The following is a 17,939-nucleotide window of genomic DNA, read 5'->3' as shown; positions in this document are numbered from 1 at the left end:
GGCCGGAGACGGCGGAGGTTCTGCTGTTGGACAGACATGAATAACAATTTCAGTTTTCTTTTCACAAACAAAATAGCTGCTTAATTTGTAGATGTGTTTAGTTCCATCCATATTTAACAAACAAATCAACGTACTGAAATGGAACTATTTGATCCCATAAAAAACCCAAACAAAAACACGCCATTCTGTGACCGTTTGGGCTCAGCAGGAAACAGGTGTACGGTGCAAAAAACCATCATGTTCCACTTCCTTGTACGGAGGCTTTCTGCAGAGTTTGCTCTGGACAAACACACACAGGGAGCAGAGCCTGAATCACTGAACAACACAAACAGTTGAGGAGGAGCGAGCAGACAGGACATACTCACATAACCGTGTGTTTTACTGACCCATATGTTTATATGTACACACACACACACACACACACACACTGCTGGACAGTAGCACACAGACTGAATGGTCTGGGGTTTATATGCCGTCCATCCTTAGATGTGTCAGTCTTCACAGATAGCAGTCAGTGAGATTAGAACTCAGTGATAAGACACCAATAGTACGTGTGTTATCTAACTGCACACACCTCTCACTCCCACACACACAGACCTTTATGCTTAAATACTGTCCGGACAAACACTCTTCTCTTCAGCGTGCCGTCAAAAGGCTCATCTGCAGGTGAAACTCCGTTTGTGAAGCAGCCTCAGCAGTGAACTCTGACCTCAGCCAAACACACTGTAGCCAATAAACAGAGAAGTTTTCTGTGCCGTGTTCAGGCAGGGGGACGTGAAAGAGCCTCAAAATCCTGATTTATGAAAACAAACTGCTGGTTTTGCAGGATTTATCCACTGCATTTATCACTTTGGAGAAAAACTGTCCATTTTTGCCAAAGCTGTCAATAATCACCAAACACTTTCTTAGATTCACAGTTTATCATATAATATGTTCATACAATATTCAACGCTTAAGAAAATCTTTCCTGTCAAATGTTAAAAAGAAAGGTAGATTACTGGGAAAAAATGCATTGATATTGATAAACAAGTTAAGATGCAGCATATTGGTAATGATATAAAACAACACTCAGCCATATTCATCATTTAAACCACTTAGTCAACAGACAACAATTCTTATTAAATACACTGTCTGCCCCAATACGTCTGTGTTTCCCTCTCTTCTGTTTTTAATGTCACTCTCTTGCAAATAAATATTTTCTTGGAGGAAACATGAGGAAAAGTTAAAAACCGCTTCATCAGTCCAGCTGATTAGTCCACGTGGTCCTACCAGCAGCCAGAAGGTCACAGTTTAAAGTCTAGTCAGTGATCAGAGTGACGTTGGGCTGAATGTGTGCACTGTGACGCCGTCATCTTCAATCACTGACTTCAAACAGTCTGTTGTGCGTCTCTGGTGATGCTGAGGAGTCGACATTGGGGTGCAGCTGGGATGATGTAACGCTTGTTGTGCCCTGTGACCTCTGACTCTGTGTGATGCATGCAGATGGGATGTTGTACAAATAATCTGTGCTAAGAGGTCCTTCAAGGGAAACACTCTGGGGGGCACGACACACTTGTGAACAATCAATGTGTTGAAAAGTAAACTCAATTTGACAATAATATAGATGTAATGGATGCAACCAGTTGAACAGGAGAGTTCAGATGTGAATTATGTCCTGAGAGGAGGTTTAATCAGACAACTTTGGTATAAGTCCCTGTGTGGGAGGATCATGGCTGTGGAGGTTCTTTGATAAAACGCTGTGTGGAAGTTTGTTTTATCTATATGGTCCGAATTTTATAGAGAGCCCCATTTAGGTGCTTTAAAAGCATCTTATAAAGATAACGACTGTCTATGACTCCTGCTGCAAAGTTCAGTCGTACACTTGTTGTATTTATTGGTGTGATTTTAGATAAACTGTTGATACAGGATCTGTGTCATAAACAGCAAACTGCTAAACAAAGAACACTGGAGACAAATGAGCCGGAGTTAAGGACATACACATCAACAATAACAATAGAAAGCATACCAATGTGCAAGTAGTGGCTTGTAGGGACAAAGCAAACGTTACAAAGCATCTTAGTGTCTTTCAGCTGATTTTGGTTTTCTAGCCCACAACTTTACTGTTTTAGTTCATCCTCCCTGCTCACATTAGTGTGGCTTCCAGCAACAGCACACAACTGTTCTGAAAACAACTTCCACGTTGTCCTCCAATCGCAAGGTTGGTGGTTCGATCCCCGCCCCTCCACAGTCAAAGTGTCCTTGAGCAAGACACTGAACCCGAAGTTGCTCCCAATGGCATTCAGCACCGTGCCTGGCAGCTCTGTCACCATTGGTGTGTGAATGTGTGTGTGTGAATGGATGATAAAAGCGCTGTATAAGTGACCATTTACCATTTACCAACACCTGCCCAGCTCCAAATGAGAGACGCACAACTGTAGTGATTAGCTGGTGAACAATGAGCGGCTTAAAGCAGCTAAAGAGCCGCAATTTTTTCTCAGGAGTTGGTGACGGACAAAGATGAGCTGAAAGTAAACACAGTTAATGTTTGACTTTTTGTTGGCACAAACCTGAAACCAAATCAATCCTCAGTGTGTATATTACACACCTCAACATTTAATGTGTCAGTTTTGTGATCCAAGAAACCACACTGCAAATTCCAAGTTGAATGACCCTCTTGAAAAGTATTTACAAATCCTCGACCCTTTATGGTGCAGGACTATTATATTCCACTATATGGTTCTGTTAATCTGTCCACCTCCTATAACTTGACAGTAAATTAAAAGTGCATGTTATCATTTAAAAACATATCCTCCATGTCTTTTCTCTCTCTGGTTGACAGACACAGAACCAGGCCACATCCCCAGCTCCATCAGCGTCCCCTTCCACTCCTTCTTGTCCTCCTCAGGTCACTTCTTGCCCAAGGATCAGCTCCGGGCGCTCTTCACCCGGGCCGGTGTGGACCTCAGCCTTCCCATCTGCGTCTTGTGTGGTTCCGCTGTGACGGCGTGCCACGTGACGCTGGCGGCCCACGAGTGTGGTCACCCAGGAGTGTCGGTGTACGACGGAGGGTGGTCGGAGTGGTACACCCGCGCTGTGCCCGAACACGTCATATCTGAAGGCAGAGGGAAACATTTGTAACTGGATCGAGCTGGGGCTGGATCACGACAAACTCTTTAGTTGTTGTCGTTGGGGAAAGTACGCTGAAGTTTGAAGGAGTCGTTTGCCATTTTGGAACTTGTGTCTTCATGCTGTGAGGCTACAGGCAGCAAGGGGTTGGCTTGGCTTAACATAAAGACTGGAAACAGGAGGACATGGAGAGTCTGTCTCGGTCAAAAGTTTTTAAAAAAATAGGCCTATCAGCAACAGAATTGTTAAACGAGTCCGTGAAGTGCTTCCAGTCTTTGTGCTAAGCTAAGCTAACTGTCTGCTAGATGTGGGTTCATATTTAGCACAAACAATGTCAACTGTTCCTTTAACATTAATATATTGATACATTAAGGACACTAAACTGGACTCATTTAATCAGTCTTGGAGCTGGAGAAGGTTTGTCTGAAGCTAATGTTGGAATAAAACAAAGCCACACTCAGAATCACAGAGTCTGGAGTTGCTGACGTGTCATTTACATCCAGTGAAATCTTCATCGGGGCTGTAGGATTGACAAAAAGGACACAAATCTGAGCTGAGAGCATAGTCTACTTTGTCAGGTTGGTGGGTTGACCGATGGACTCTGATCTGAACGTTCAGAAAGCTGATTAGACAGTCACGTATAGACTGGAGTGCTTCTTTTGAAATAGGATGGTGTCCTCTAGTGACAAAGAAAAGAGTTTGTTTCAAACAAATCAGTAAACTGAAACAAAATATTTCCAGTGTTACTTTTATATTTTGTCCCGACCCTGCACGTATACAAGGATTAGCCACAACATTAAAACCACTGACAGGTAACGTGAACAACACTGATGTGAGAGGGTGGGATATACGAGGCAGCAGGTCAATCAAACAGTCAGTTCTTGAAGTTGATGTGCTAAAAGCAGGAAAAATATGCAATCGTAAAGATCTGAGCAACTTTGACAAAGACCAAATAGTGATTGGTAGATGACTGGGTCAAAGCATCTGCAAAACAGCTGATCTTAAGGGGTGTTTCCAGTATTTAGTGGTTAGCATCCACCAAACGTGGTCCAGAGAAGCACAATCAGTGGTCTGGTGATGTGGTCATGGGCACTTGGGACACACTGACGGACTTGAGTAGTGAAGGCTGGCCCATGTGGCGTGATCCCACCAGAACAGCTTAACCTTAATGCTGACGATGATAGAAAGGTGTCAGAACACGCAGATCATCACAGCTTCTTGCATATGTGGCAGTGGAGCTACAGACTAGTCAGAGTGCCCATACTGACAGTCTTCAAGTGGACCATGGAGCAATGGATGAAGGTGGTCTGGTCTGAAGAACCATGCGGATGGCCTGGCGAGTTGTCTGGAGATGAGATGGCAGCAGGATGCTCCGAAGACGACAGCAGTTTGATTCTCTGGACGATGATCTGCTGGGAAACCTTGGCTCCTGCATTCATGTGGATTCTACTTGGACAGGTAGCACATATCTAACCGTTGCCACAAAATTGTTGAGGAATGGGAACATGATAAAGGGTTCAAGGTGTTGACTTCTCCTTCAAATTCATCTGTGTGATGGACTGGAAAAGCAAGTCTGGCCCATCATGACCCCACCTTGCAACTTCTGGGACTTTAAAGAATCTTTCTAATATCTTCAGGCCCGATGCCGCTGGACACCTTCAGAGGTCCGTGGAATCCAGGCCTCAACAGTTCAGAACTCTTTTGGTGGCACAAGAGGCCTTGAAACAGTATTAAAGAGATCAGTGTGTATAATTGAACATATTTCAGAATCTGAATTGATCCTCCAAATCCTCAGTTACAATACACGATTGAAAAAAGCTAATCATTTGATTTTTTTTTTGTATATCTAACCAGTTAGTGGTCATTACAATCTAGAATTCTCCATGTGACTTTCTTAAAATTAAAAATATTTAGTTTGACCAACAACACACTTGACCCCAAAATCATTTTTCTGTAAAGCACCATCAAAAATAGGTACTCTAAATACATCGGAAATGTCAAGTGACTATGACACATGTGGGTTATAAAGAAAAGGAAGTAAATGGTTTCGAGCTTCCACATTTCTGGCTTCCTTTTAAGCAGACCCTTGGTAATGCAGCGTAATTCTCTGTTAGTGCAGCTGAATCACTCTCTTGTATGAATGGTATAAGAGTAACACTAAAAGGAGTCGACCAATTTCATCTCTGCTGTTCCAGGCCGAGGGAGTCGCCGGGTTTTTCTGGCCCTAACTGGTGAGTGTGTTGATCTGATAAAGAAATTATTTCTGTTATCTGGCTTTAAACACGAGGTCCACTGGCACAGTTGTAGGAGATAGTTCACAGGGGGAGTGAGCTACAAAGAAATCTCTATTTTGTCCAGTTTTATTATTTGGTTTCAAGAGATTGTTTGTGTGTTTAATAAATAACAATAATAAGCTTGAGAATGACATGAGGCAGTTTTCGGCTGTCTTCAAGAATATTGTAAGAAATTTGTGTCATGTGTGCACAACACTTAATCACCATGATATTAGGGTCTGTTGATTTTCCTATCTACAACATCAAACTGTCTGATTTTCTTACCGTTGTAATCGTCATAGGGCTGCAAGGTGGCACAGTGGTTAGCAATGTTGCCTCGCAGAAAGAAGGACACCCAGGATCTTTATGTGTGGAGTTGAAGGGGTCTCCGGCTTCCTCCCACACAGTCTAAAAAAAGGTTAATTGGTGATTCTAAATTGTCTATAAGTGTGAATGTGAGTGTGCTTGGTTGTCTGTCTCTAAGTGTAGCCCTGTGATAGACTAGTTACCTGTCCAGGTGAACCTGCCTTCACCCTGAGTCAGCTGGGATAGACCCCAGCCCCCCACCACCCCAGTGAGGATTAAGCGGTGTATAGATAATGATGGATGGATGTAATAGTCATATGAAAATGCTTTTAGTTTCCACTGGAGGGCAGCACAGTACAGCTCAGATGACTGTCTTGTCATGTCTGTTCTACAGGTTATCAAATGTTTATTTATTTATATTTCTTATATATATATACTTTATCTGTGTAGAAATGAAGTCCAACCAATCTTGGCACTGGAGAACATTTCAGAGATTAGTGAACAACGACTGTTGAGCTCCAAACATGCAGAGGTCACAGAGGTTGTCATGTAGCTTTGCTTAGAGTTTGTTCAAACAGAGAAGTGAGAGTTGCTGTTACCAGAGCAGAAGTTTTTCTTTTTGTTGGTTTACAAAAAGCTGAAGTTAAATTCGTTGTGATACTGGAAACTTTTTGTGATTTTACCCATTACTATGTTGTATCGTCGACATAGAAAGCAGACATATGATGGAGAATAAACCAAAATAACTCCTTTTTAAATCTACGGGTTGTTATACTTTTCCCACCAGCCACAGGAATATTTAGCAGACGTGTTCGGTATTGTTTGTCCATGCTTCTGACGTAAATAAGACCACATGTGTTGACCAATTCATGCAGAAAAGTGAGTAGTACCAAAGGTTCACTTCCATTTTCTCACCTCCCTGTAAAACCACAGCTTGTAGTTTGGCCTTTTAATGGCGACGACAAACAAGCTTGATGCGTAAATAAGTGGGCTTTAGACGTGGGCAGCTTCTGATACCTTCTTAACTACAGCAAAGGTGAACGGGCTGCGCAACCAGACTATCAAGGAAATCAATGTTTCTATGCTTCTGTTTTTGTACGTACAAGATACGAGAAGTATTTGAATTAATAAGCTTCAGAAATCCTGAGCTAGCTGGTGGGTCTGGCTTCATGTTTCCTGTACAGACACATCAGCAATATGAATATCTCATCTGACTCCATCCATCCATCCATTATCTATACACTGCTTAGTCCTCACTAGGGTCGTGGGGGGCTGGAGTCTATCCCAGCTGACTCAGGGTGAAGGCAGGTTCACCTGGACAGGTAACCAGTCTATCACAGGGCTACACTTAGAGACAGACAACCAAGCACACTCACATTCACACCTACGGACAATTTAGAATCACCAATTAACCTCAACATGGTTTTGGACTTTGTGGGAGGAAGCCGGAGAACCCGGAGAGAACCCACGCTGCACGGGGAGAACATGGAGACTCCAGATCCCGGGTGTCCGAACCAGGACGAGAACCAGAATTTCCTCAGTAGTGATTGTTCTTGGTCTTCCTCTTCCACTTCCTCCTCGTCCACCACCTCTCACACGAACTCTGCATGTTTCTGTCAATTGCAGATTGACATACAAGTTCCAACATTGCACTCTGAGCTGACTTTTATCCTGCCCAGTTGGTCTGATCACATCATTACAAATGTGTGTTGAGCTGCTATGTGTAAAAGCTGACAGCTGTGTTGGAGTTGTGTTCACGTTTTGCTGCCAGTGTTTACAAGTTTGCAACACAAGTGTGTCATGGTGTGAATTGTGTTTTGTGACTGAGAATGTGTTCAAGGTTTTGCAGCAAAGAGCAGATGAGTTTGACAAATTGAGTCCAAGTACCTGAACAGTGTTTAAGGTTTGGCCAAAAGAGTGTTTGAAAAAGGAGTTTAGGCCACTGAGAATTTGGTCCAGAGAATGGGGTTCAGTGTTTTAGCAACTGGGAAAAACTGGAAGGAGATTTAAGGTGTAGTTCTGGAAACCACTTTACTATCATGTCTTCTGCTTGTCGTAGTAACACTCTGCCTGGGGCTAAAGTGTTACAAATAAATTGACATGAGCAGCAGTTGAAAGGGAACAGAAAGAAGCAAAGCAGGCCAGCAAAAGAAACACATGAGGGGAAACCACATAACCACCTTTTTTTTTTTTTTTTTTCTTACTCGGAAACCTTTCCGATGCGTCACTTTCGATCCTCAGACACGATAGCTGAGTTGTAGAAGGGAAACGATACAGCTTGAATAACTCTACAAACATGGAAATTATTTATCACTAAGGATCGAGGCAATAAGGGACAGTCACATGTGAAAGAGCTGTGGACAGAACACTACTGGACAGGTAGGGTAACGGCTGTTTTTTGGGGGGTTTGTCAATGTAATGAATGAGGTTATATCGAGAAATGATGAGCAGCTCTGATAACAGCGTTGTAGAGGATGATAACGGTAAGCGGTTTTAGTGTGAGCGTACATGTGTGCGTGTTTTACAATAACCAAGATGATGACATCAGTCATGATGGGGATGAAACTGTGAGACTTTCTTGGTAACATCTCAATTCTTCCTTTTTTTTTTTATTTTTAACGTAAGACAAGCAGTGTACTTTGATAAAATATTACAATCTCAAAGTCCACCCACCACCTTTTCTGTGGAGGTTTCACTGCTTCTTACATGTTGAAATCTTCCACTGAAACTGACAACAACGTTTTGTGGTTGGTGAACCTACCATTAAAGCGATTATCTGATTTTAGAAACAAACTTTTTTAATGAATGAATGTTAAACATTGGCAATAACCTGAATTTCATCCCAGTAAGCAGTTCAAAATGTCTACTGCCTTTTTAAAATACTGACTTACAAGAAGAAAAAGAAAGGGACACGAAGCTCAGAAGTAGTTATGAAGAGAGAGAAAGAGAAGCAGGGGAAAGCCCGCTTCAAATCGAGAGATGTGGTCTATGTGGGAAGCTGACAGAAGGTGGAAGAAGCCAGAGACATAAGGCAAACAGTGTGGAGGAGTGACGAAGGAGACAGACAGAGAGATAATTTAAAGGTCAGGTTTATGGTTAATGGTTTCTTTTTTTTTTTTTTTCCTTGTTTGCCGTATAAACCAGAGTTTCCAGTCTGTGTGGCTGTGCTTTGAGATGGAAAACTACACCTATATGCTGATGATACCAACCAAAGTTTTAGACAAATTGAGGTTTTGAACTTTGGAGAACACAAATGCTTGCAGCAATCCATGCAACAGTTTTAAAACACAAACGGCCACATTTCAACCTGCTGGTCGCTCACAGCATTATTCTACTGATCAGTCACGTAGCTGGTTAAGCCACTTACTCCTACATGCTACATCCTGCTGCTGTGCTTCATGCTAATGTCTCCCACTCTCAACTCATCCAGCTACAAAAAGTAACGATGGCTTTATAACCAAACTGGCTCTAGTCTCAGATTCCAATTAGTAAAACTAGTGAGTTAGTTTCCTGTAGAGACATGTACCATAAAGACTTCTCTATGACATCTCTAACTGATCATTTTTAGTGAATAGTACACTCACTCTGTTTGACTAAGCAGCTGCCAGAATGTACTTCCACATACCCACATGCAACCTCAGCCATCTGGGCTGGTGACAGGTTGGTGGTATTTATGCTGAAAGCAGCCCTGCATTACACCAAACGGCTCCATTGGTGGCACTGTGTCACTTTAGCTGCTAGTTAAACATGAAATATGATCCAGGACACATGATTTCAGCTGTAGTTCTGTGGGTTTTAAGGCCTATTGGATGCCACAGTGCTACATCGTGGTTTATAATATGCTGCAGTGCCTTGCCAGATGACGTGCAGCATGAGGACAAAAACTGAGACAAATTCAAATAGATGATGAGCTTTGTTTCTTCATGTGGGCTTGAATCAGTTTGAATGGTGATCTGGTGATCCAGTCAACCATCTTCATTCTTTGTCCTAAAAATGCTAATTAAGACTCTACATTGAGCATCTTGTGCACAGGATTAGATTGAATGATGCACGTTAGCTCAGTTCCACTATTAATGCATCTAAATGCGAGCAGAGCTGACAGTAGCTCCGTTTCTGCCGGTTAGAGGTTGAAACCTCAGAAGCCTCTGCACCAGCATTGTCAGGAAAAAGTGTAGCACAAGAAACGATAGAAAAGAGTGAATGAGCGTTTTATCTTTTGCATTTTTTTTTGTTGTTGGAAACAAAAATTGCTTTCTGGGAAGAGAAGAGGTCAGGAAGTGGTTTGTTTAGTGTGCGCATGTAGTTGTGGTTGCTTGTGTCTCTGTGAAACAGAGAGAAAAGAGAGGAGGAAAGGAAAGAGAGAGAGAGAGAGAGAGAGAAATGTCAACTATTTCAGATCGCTGTTAAACCACATTAGGGAAAGTCCAAAATGTTGCAAGAAGATAGATCTAAACAGATAAACATGCCTCCGTGTAAAAGGTTAGAAGAACGTAGACTGGAGAGATAGGACGTAGCACTGACTGAACTGAGTCACTTAAATGTCCAGTGTTCACACTGAATACGTACAGTCATTCATTTGGAAAGTCTGTGGACTGTCCAGCATGACTTTGAACTGTGTTATCAATTTTGAATGTTACTGATTTGAAAGCTTGATACACTCACCAGAGTCCAAGACTCCTGACAGAGATCATGCAGACCAGAGGTTTGAGTTAACGGATCAGACAGCAGCAAATTATTTCTGACGGACCAGTCGGAGAGTAGGTTGCTGCACACCTGACGTCCATCTACTACTTATGTCCTGTTAAGATATATGGAGTATGGAAAAAGCATATCGTAACCTAAAAAAAAAAAAAAAAAAACACGTGAAAATCCAAACTGAACCCACCATAAACGTGAGCCCTGAGCCAGTTTTCTAGAGACAAGGAGGTTGCATCAGGGTGCATGTGAGTGTTTGAGCTAATTAGAGCTCCAGCAACACCAAAGTGTGTGGGTAGGAGCAGTGTCTTCAGTGTGTGTCCTGACGCTGCACTGATGTGGACATTGTTTAATATGATATATTATAATATATTAATAAATTTCACGAAAACCAACCTAACTTCCAACAGACAGACTGAACGGTGGTTATGATGCAGTGAATACAGCCAACTAGTTTACAATCAGCTATGGCATAGTATTAACAGGCTACATCGAGCATCTTTGGGCAGTCTACTATACAGCACTGTAAACAGATTATTCATGTCAAGTTTCATAGATAAGGCATTTGCTATGAATACTGGGCAGTAGTAGTAAAAGTCGTTGGTCAAATAGGTGCATCTGGTATGTGCAGGAAACAAAAGAGCAAAATCAGCAGGGATATTGGACTTTCTGGTGAAATTTCAGGACGAACCTAAAATGCACTATAACCTTTACATGTGAAATCAATTTGAACGTCTCTAAACTTTTGAATGCACATGTTTCAGTACTTTCTGCACAACTTCCTTTTCTCTATCAGGTGTTTGATCCATGAATTGACCAGTAAATTTCCATGTTCAATTAGAATTGGTATTTAAACAGTCCTCCCCCATCATGCTGTTCACATTTTCGTGACACCAAGACAACACCTGACAATTCATCAACAGTACGTCACCATTGTGAGGCTTCAAACAGGATGTTCTCAGACGGAAGTGAGTTTAGAGTGTCACTGAATGTCATCATCAGGTTGCAACAGAGATACAGAGAGACTGGAAGAGTCACAGAAAGGCGTAAAAGTGGACGTCGTCTGGCCACATCCCACACTGATGAACACTTCATTGTGAACAGTGCCCTGCGGATAATCGATGTCACTCAACTCCAAGAATATTTTAAGGATTTGAGAGGCACCTAAGTGTCCCGTCAGACCATTCAAAACCGCTTACATCAGCGTGGTCTGCGTGCTAGACGACCTACAAGGGTTCCTGACCACACCAGACACTGGCGTCATCGTCTTGCATGGGCCAGGGAGCATTTACGCTGGACGAGGGACCAGTGGGCCTCAGTGCTGTTCTCTGATGAAAGTCGATTCACGTTGAGCAATGATGGCCGCCAACAAATTTGGAGGCATCAAGGAGAGCGCTGTGTATCAGCCACTGTTGTCACTCGACAAGCCTTTGGAGGTGGTGGTGAAGTTACAGTGTTGGCAGGTGTGTCTAGTCTACACAGAACTGCCCTACACTGAGTGAATGGTGCAGTGACAAGCCTGTACTGTCTGAATAACATCATTAATCCAGTCATTGTGCCCCTGCATGAACAACACGGGCCTAATTTCATCTTCATAGACGACAATGCTTGATCGAGGCTGCATCATTAGGGAAGCCCAAAGTGTGCTTTTACAAGGCTCCTACATTTTCAGTTTTTCTTGGTGTTGTCAACAATATTCCCCTTTATGTTCAATAAAGGCATCTTTAATCATTAAACTTTAATCTTTATTGAACTCGTAGTAGGTGGTGGCAGTACAGTGTTCCTACTATTTTCCTACGATTTTGTTCCGGACATCTATGCTATTAGGGCGGACAGAATATTTGAAATACAACACCCGTTGTGGAGTTCAACCCTTTTAATATGGTATCCATAACGGAACAATAGGAGAGCCATAATGCTGTTATTAGAAACTGCAGGCAACTGTGTTTTTGTTAACCGCAGCACAACTCCTACAAAATAGTTTCTCTCAACACATTCTCTTTAAAGCTTACACCAGTCAGGTTTGGTGAGTTGGCAAGCACAGCGCTGTTACTGCTGCTACTCTTAATCGAATAGATATTGTTTAGACTGTGGACATAAGGAAACACCATGCAGCTCTTTTAATTGATCATTCTAAGACAGTCAATGCGGTTGATCATGCCTGGCTTCAGTGAAACTTCTTACAGACAGCAGTGTGTGGCTATTGGAAATTGCAACAGGTGTCCCACAAGGTTCAATCCTGGGCCCCATTCTCTTTACTCTTGATATGGATGCCATTTTTTCTTATGTCTCTCAGTGTAATGTGCATCCTTATGCTGATGAGACTATTTTGTACAGTTGTGATGAAACTGTTCACATTACTTGTTGCTGTGTTTTTTTCCGAGCCCTCTCACTCTTATGACCGGATTTCGCTGCAGGTGCCAGTTATTTTTACAGAACTCAGGAAATCCAGTTTTAGTCACTGTGCAGCTGCAGCATGGAAAAAACCTGCAGAACAGTCTGAATGCTTAAATCGTTGTTTTGTCCTTAATTTAGGTTGGTCACTTCAGTGCTGTTTTTGTTTTAGCTGATTCACTTTGTCTTGAAGCTTGACTCCTCGGTTGCATTATTTTTCTTATTATTTTTACCAACATTTTTCATTAGGTTTACTAAATGAATGCCTACATCTTTGGCTGACTTCTGTCCTTGCTCTGCTATACTGCAAATGAAGCCTCTACCTCACTGTTGCTCTTAGTTTAAATAAATATGTATTCATTGTGTGACTGAACTGATGGTTTAAACATTTAAAAATCTTTATAGTGAGCAGTTACAGCCGAGTGACCTAAATCTTTCTCAAGGATCTGCTCAGTTCAGGTTCCCTTTAAGTCGCCTTTTTATCATTTATTTTTTATCAAATGAGAGCACGTTCATTTGTAACTTTTAAGAGACAGATTTTCAGAAAACTCAACATTTTGTTGTTATCTACAATCCACATAACTGGAAATAAACACTTCAGTTTTTTTTTTTTTATATATATATATCCGTCATGCTGATGGTAACTTTATGCCATGGCCTGTTATCTGATTACTGCTCCTTTTAGAGCTGTAGCTGTTGATAGCAGGAAGTACACCTGTCAGAATAATGGAACATTTAGTTTCTCAGAAAAACACTTTGACCTTTATTAAATCACACAAACAGGTGACCGGAGGAAGTGGGCTTTCCCCTGCGAGCGGATATGGAAACTGTGCAAAAAATTGTACTTGTTAAAAGCAAAGTGAGCTTGCTTTGCCTCCAATAGACTTGATGTAGTGAAGAAAAATGTCAAACTTAAACATAGCAGAATTTGGTGCGACCACAGTTTTTTAAGGCACTTGGCAGGTAGATTCGATCTGAACATCTCGGAGAACTCACCAGAATCTGTGGAATCTGGCTGCAGCTGCTTTTTATGAGTCTTGCTGTATGTGTTAGGTTGCTGTCATGCAAATTTAAGTTTGACACTTCACTGAGTGTATTATGTGACATCTAAACATACAAAGGCATTAGACTTTTGCATTGTTTATACTTTATATAGTGCATGTAAACGTTGTTTGCAAATTGCAAAAAAGAAAAAGAGGGGAGCACGGCGGTGCAGTGTGCAGCTCGGAGCTGACCAGAGGCTTTTCTGTGTAGAGTTTGCATGTTGTCTCCTGCACCTGTGTGGGTTTTCACACATAGACAAACTGATGATTTTAGCTTGGTGTGAGCGTTTGTTGTCTGTCTCTGTCCCTGACTTGTGAAATGATCACTGAGACAGGATCTAGCTCCTTCATGACCCACCACAGGTATCGAAAATAGATAGATGAAAGAAAGAAATGGTTAGTTTAACATGAATGCGTTTGTAAAACCTTTCTCCCTATTTCAAAAAGGTACCGTATGGTCTTTGTGCGAAGTGAAGTGTGAAGTAAAGGTTGTAAGTAGGGCTGTGGTTGTTTGTCACTTCGCAGTAGGCTATAATAACCACAAATTCAACCTACCACACACACACATTTTACTTTTCATCCTGTTTTTCACAGAGTTTAAATGTCAGTGGGTTTGAATGTGAAGCAGCCACCGTTCAGTGCATATCAATGGACTGGTTGCCACAAACGGCAAGTATGGGGACAAAAAAGAGCACATAGCGAGCACATATTAAATGACAGACAGTGTGTGTTTGTAGATTTGCACAGTATATAAAACAAACTGGGGAAATGACAGACTGTAGGGAAGTAAAGATATATAAATAATAAACCTGTATGAGGAATAAAAACACTGCCGATATCCAACTGTGTGGGTTTTTTGTCTTTTTCTTTTGAACTGTATCAGCTTCTAGATGTGGAGACAGGTTCACGGCAGGTATTTCTATAAAAATACATCCTTATTTTTCAGTTGAAGGGAGATGTTAGAGGAAACGGCACTAAAGTGTTTTTAGACTAGACACTGCAAAGACTGAGGTAAGGTTGAACGGTCACAGATTAGTCAGGAAGAAGGGGTTGGATTCAAATCGAGAGTGGACGTATAAGATCCGTCCTGATTCGTGGTTGAACTTCTTAGAAGCCACTTTCTGAGAGATCAAAACCATTATCGTCTGTTTTATCTGTTCATGGGGTGTTACTCATATATGAGAGCAAAACGTCACCTCTGAATGCTTTTCCACAGAACATCAGATGAAGTAAAACCAAAGTTAAAGGCAGATCCTGTCCAGCTTTAACAGGTAAGATGCTAATGATCACATTTTGTGCTTCTTTCTAAGTCTTTTAATGTCCAACAAGTCACAGACGGTAAATCACATATAGTTGCGTGTCATCAGGGTATAAAAGAGCAGCAGCAGGCAGGCACCTGCAAACTGTGGGGGGATTTTTAAAAACATTTTAATGAGAAATGGTGTGATGACATTATTGAAAATGTTTCATGGAAGACTGTTCAGTGTAACCACGAGTCATTCAGTTTGAGCTTTACACTCACATCTAAAGAAACGTGTGATTTCGATTATTCATGTGTTGTTGCTGTGCTCGATTTTTTGATGCGAGATGGATCACATCACACTGACATCAGCTACAGCAATGTTGAAGACAAAAAGTCAAAGAATTATGTATGTCAAGGTGTAAAAGATGCAAGAGTACAAGTCACAAAGCAAGATAATCAGTTTCTACTTCATCACCTAATTCCCTCTAACTTTGAATTAAAACCAGAATGATCCACTTTCAAGTTTTCCATAAGCTAACACTGAACCAAAGTAAGTATTGTGACTCATTTTATATGCACAGGTAACGTCTTGATTTGAACAGTATACAGGAACTTGTATCTGCAAATGCGATTCCCACAATGCGAGACCACGAGAGGTCTAGCCGCAAACCTGAGGCAGAAACTGACTGAGCTGCAGTATCAGTTTCTGACTGAGGCATCAGTGTTTTTCCAGCAGTAAAATCACAGCGAAGCACAGTCCATATGTATGTCTCACTTTGACAGCGCTCAGATGACACATCAAGTGGCAAAAATTAACTCTACACAGACGACTTTTGTTTCGAAACCTAACTGTTCTGCTGGTGCCTCAACAATCCCAGATTACTGTTTCAACTGGTTGTCAGAAAATGTCTTCTGCTTAAACACAACATCAACATCTGGTCAGGGTGCTAAAGTCTAATATGGTAAAACATGGGGCTGGGATGTCTTACTCCAGCGTAGGAAGGACTGGTTGGTGCAAACAATGAAACTGCGCTTTCCAGTGTTTAATGGGAACTTGGACGCTACAGGATGCGTACATATGAAAGGGTTACTTTAGGTTGTTTGGAGTGGGTTGTGTGAGGTTTTTTTCCACAGCCAGTTTATTACCTACAGTAGTTTGGAGAAGCAAACAGAAGGACCAAGGTACAAACATTCCTGAATAAAACTTGTGATATATCTATATATTATTTTATTATTTTAAAATTAGTTTGTTTTTTTAAATAATTCTGTTGTACCACGGTTTAAAAGCAAATGTCTGATTTTCATTGGTTAATTTTCATAGAATTTTTGTTTATTATTATTTTTGTCAGATTCAACTTATTTCTGTGACTATTGTGGGTCTTTCTTTCATTAACCGAGGGGTACCAGCAATTTCGTCCATGTGTGTAACTGATTCGGTTCCCTGTCAGAAAGTGCTGTCTTTAAAGTTAAACCAAAACTGATATTGATTTGCGTCGACCTCTTTAAGTGTCTAGAATACAGTATAATATGCTGCTGACCGTATCCACAGCCGTTCATCATTGAGCTTCAATGCTCGTCCTCCCATCTGCTTCTTCAATACGGGGGTGAACTGAATATACTGACTATGGACATGAACCTTGTACATTCCCACAAGAAAAAACAAGTAAGCAACTAACTAAGTGACCTTTTAAAGGGGTTAAATTGTTCATTCTTGTTATTCATTCGTGTTTCTGATTGCCTGAGTGATAGATCAGAAGGTGGGTCTCTGGACAGGCCATTCAGGTTTGCAGCCTTTTGTGATGTCACAACCTGCTGCAAACTTAAGATTGTTTCGTTACACATATTGAAGCCAACTTCAACCATTCTGACTTCCATAAGTAAACTTGGCACCTTGCTATGGTCAGTGATGCTGCCTATTGTCACAGATGAAACAGGTTTAAAAAACCAACCCACCAAAAAAACCTGCAGAACCTGCTTTTCACCTGGTGTTCCTGTTTGTTAGTCTTTAAACTCAGCAGCTTTTGAGCAGGATGCAGGATTCCAGCTGAATGAGTCAGTAAAATAAATGATAGAAGACACAATAAAGAACATAAGGTTAAATGTGACGCTGATGTTGGCCTTTTAAAGCTTACTGAATTTGGAATTTCCTTCTGAAGCATCACATCATCACCAGATCCACTCTGGATATTGAGCTCATTTTTGCAAATCTAGCTAGCAGCACATTTAAACAGGTGGAACCACAGCCTACAAACTGGTTCTATTTTGGCTATTTTCTGTCACCTGTTGCTGACACACCTTGTTGTTGCTCTACTTGTGGTCAGGGGTATGTACGTGTGACGCTTGATGCAGAAATAATAAATAAACTGTGTCAAATAGGACAAAGTGACAAACAGGAGCAACACATAATGTGTCACATTTCTGCTGCTTGCTAACTGTGGTGTGTTTTTATTTGCACAGGATGAGAAGAAGAAGACTGTCCTGAAACAACAAGTCCACCAAAACCTCCAGTTCTCACCCAGCTTTAGATACCAACCATCCTGATGGTTTGAGATTCTCCAAAACGAGGAGTAGTGAGGACAGGATAAATGGAGACCAAGAAGAGGAATCCTCTCCTGTTCGTCCTGCTTCATTTTCTTCAAGTCTGCGCCTTTGCAAGTTCTGAGTGTCCCAGCCTTCCACAACAGAGTTAGTGATTTGGATTGACTCCCAAAATAATGAGGAAAACCTGCTGTGTCATCTCTTTTATTTACGCTCATCTCTCTGGTTTCTCACAGATCTCACTTGTTACAACGACTACAGTAAGAACATCACGTGTTTGTGGAACAGCACAAACATGTCCGATGACACCAACAGTGTTTGCACAATAAACGCCAAAAACAA

The 17,939-nt window shown here is 41.5% G+C and overlaps 1 protein-coding gene and 1 long non-coding RNA gene across 3 annotated transcripts in view; both read left to right on the top strand.

Moving 5' to 3' along the window:
- mpst (mercaptopyruvate sulfurtransferase) overlaps positions 1–3,573 on the top strand; it is a 9,869-nt gene extending 6,296 nt beyond the window's left edge. The window contains exon 2 of the mRNA XM_008300676.1: positions 2,819–3,573. Coding sequence (XP_008298898.1) covers positions 2,819–3,117 — 299 coding nt within the window. The 3' untranslated portion in view covers positions 3,118–3,573. The remainder of the gene's footprint in view (positions 1–2,818) is intronic.
- A 1,603-nt stretch (positions 3,574–5,176) lies between these two features.
- On the top strand, positions 5,177–17,933 carry LOC103371368 (uncharacterized). 2 transcript variants are annotated; one of them, XR_520940.1, is made up of 4 exons: positions 5,177–5,336; positions 15,033–15,087; positions 17,517–17,744; positions 17,834–17,933. It is a non-coding gene; the product is annotated as an uncharacterized LOC103371368 (long non-coding RNA). The 2 variants fall into 2 exon arrangements; XR_520939.1 differs by lacking the exon at positions 5,177–5,336 and having other exon boundaries at positions 14,847–15,087.
- The last annotated feature ends 6 nt before the right edge of the window (positions 17,934–17,939 follow it).

Source organism: Stegastes partitus, unplaced genomic scaffold, assembly GCF_000690725.1.
Source record: "Stegastes partitus isolate 25-593 unplaced genomic scaffold, Stegastes_partitus-1.0.2 Scaffold1573, whole genome shotgun sequence".
NCBI lineage: Eukaryota > Metazoa > Chordata > Actinopteri > Pomacentridae > Stegastes > Stegastes partitus.
The sequence above is the reverse complement of the archived record's forward strand: the minus strand, read 5'-3'. Positions and strand labels throughout refer to the sequence as shown.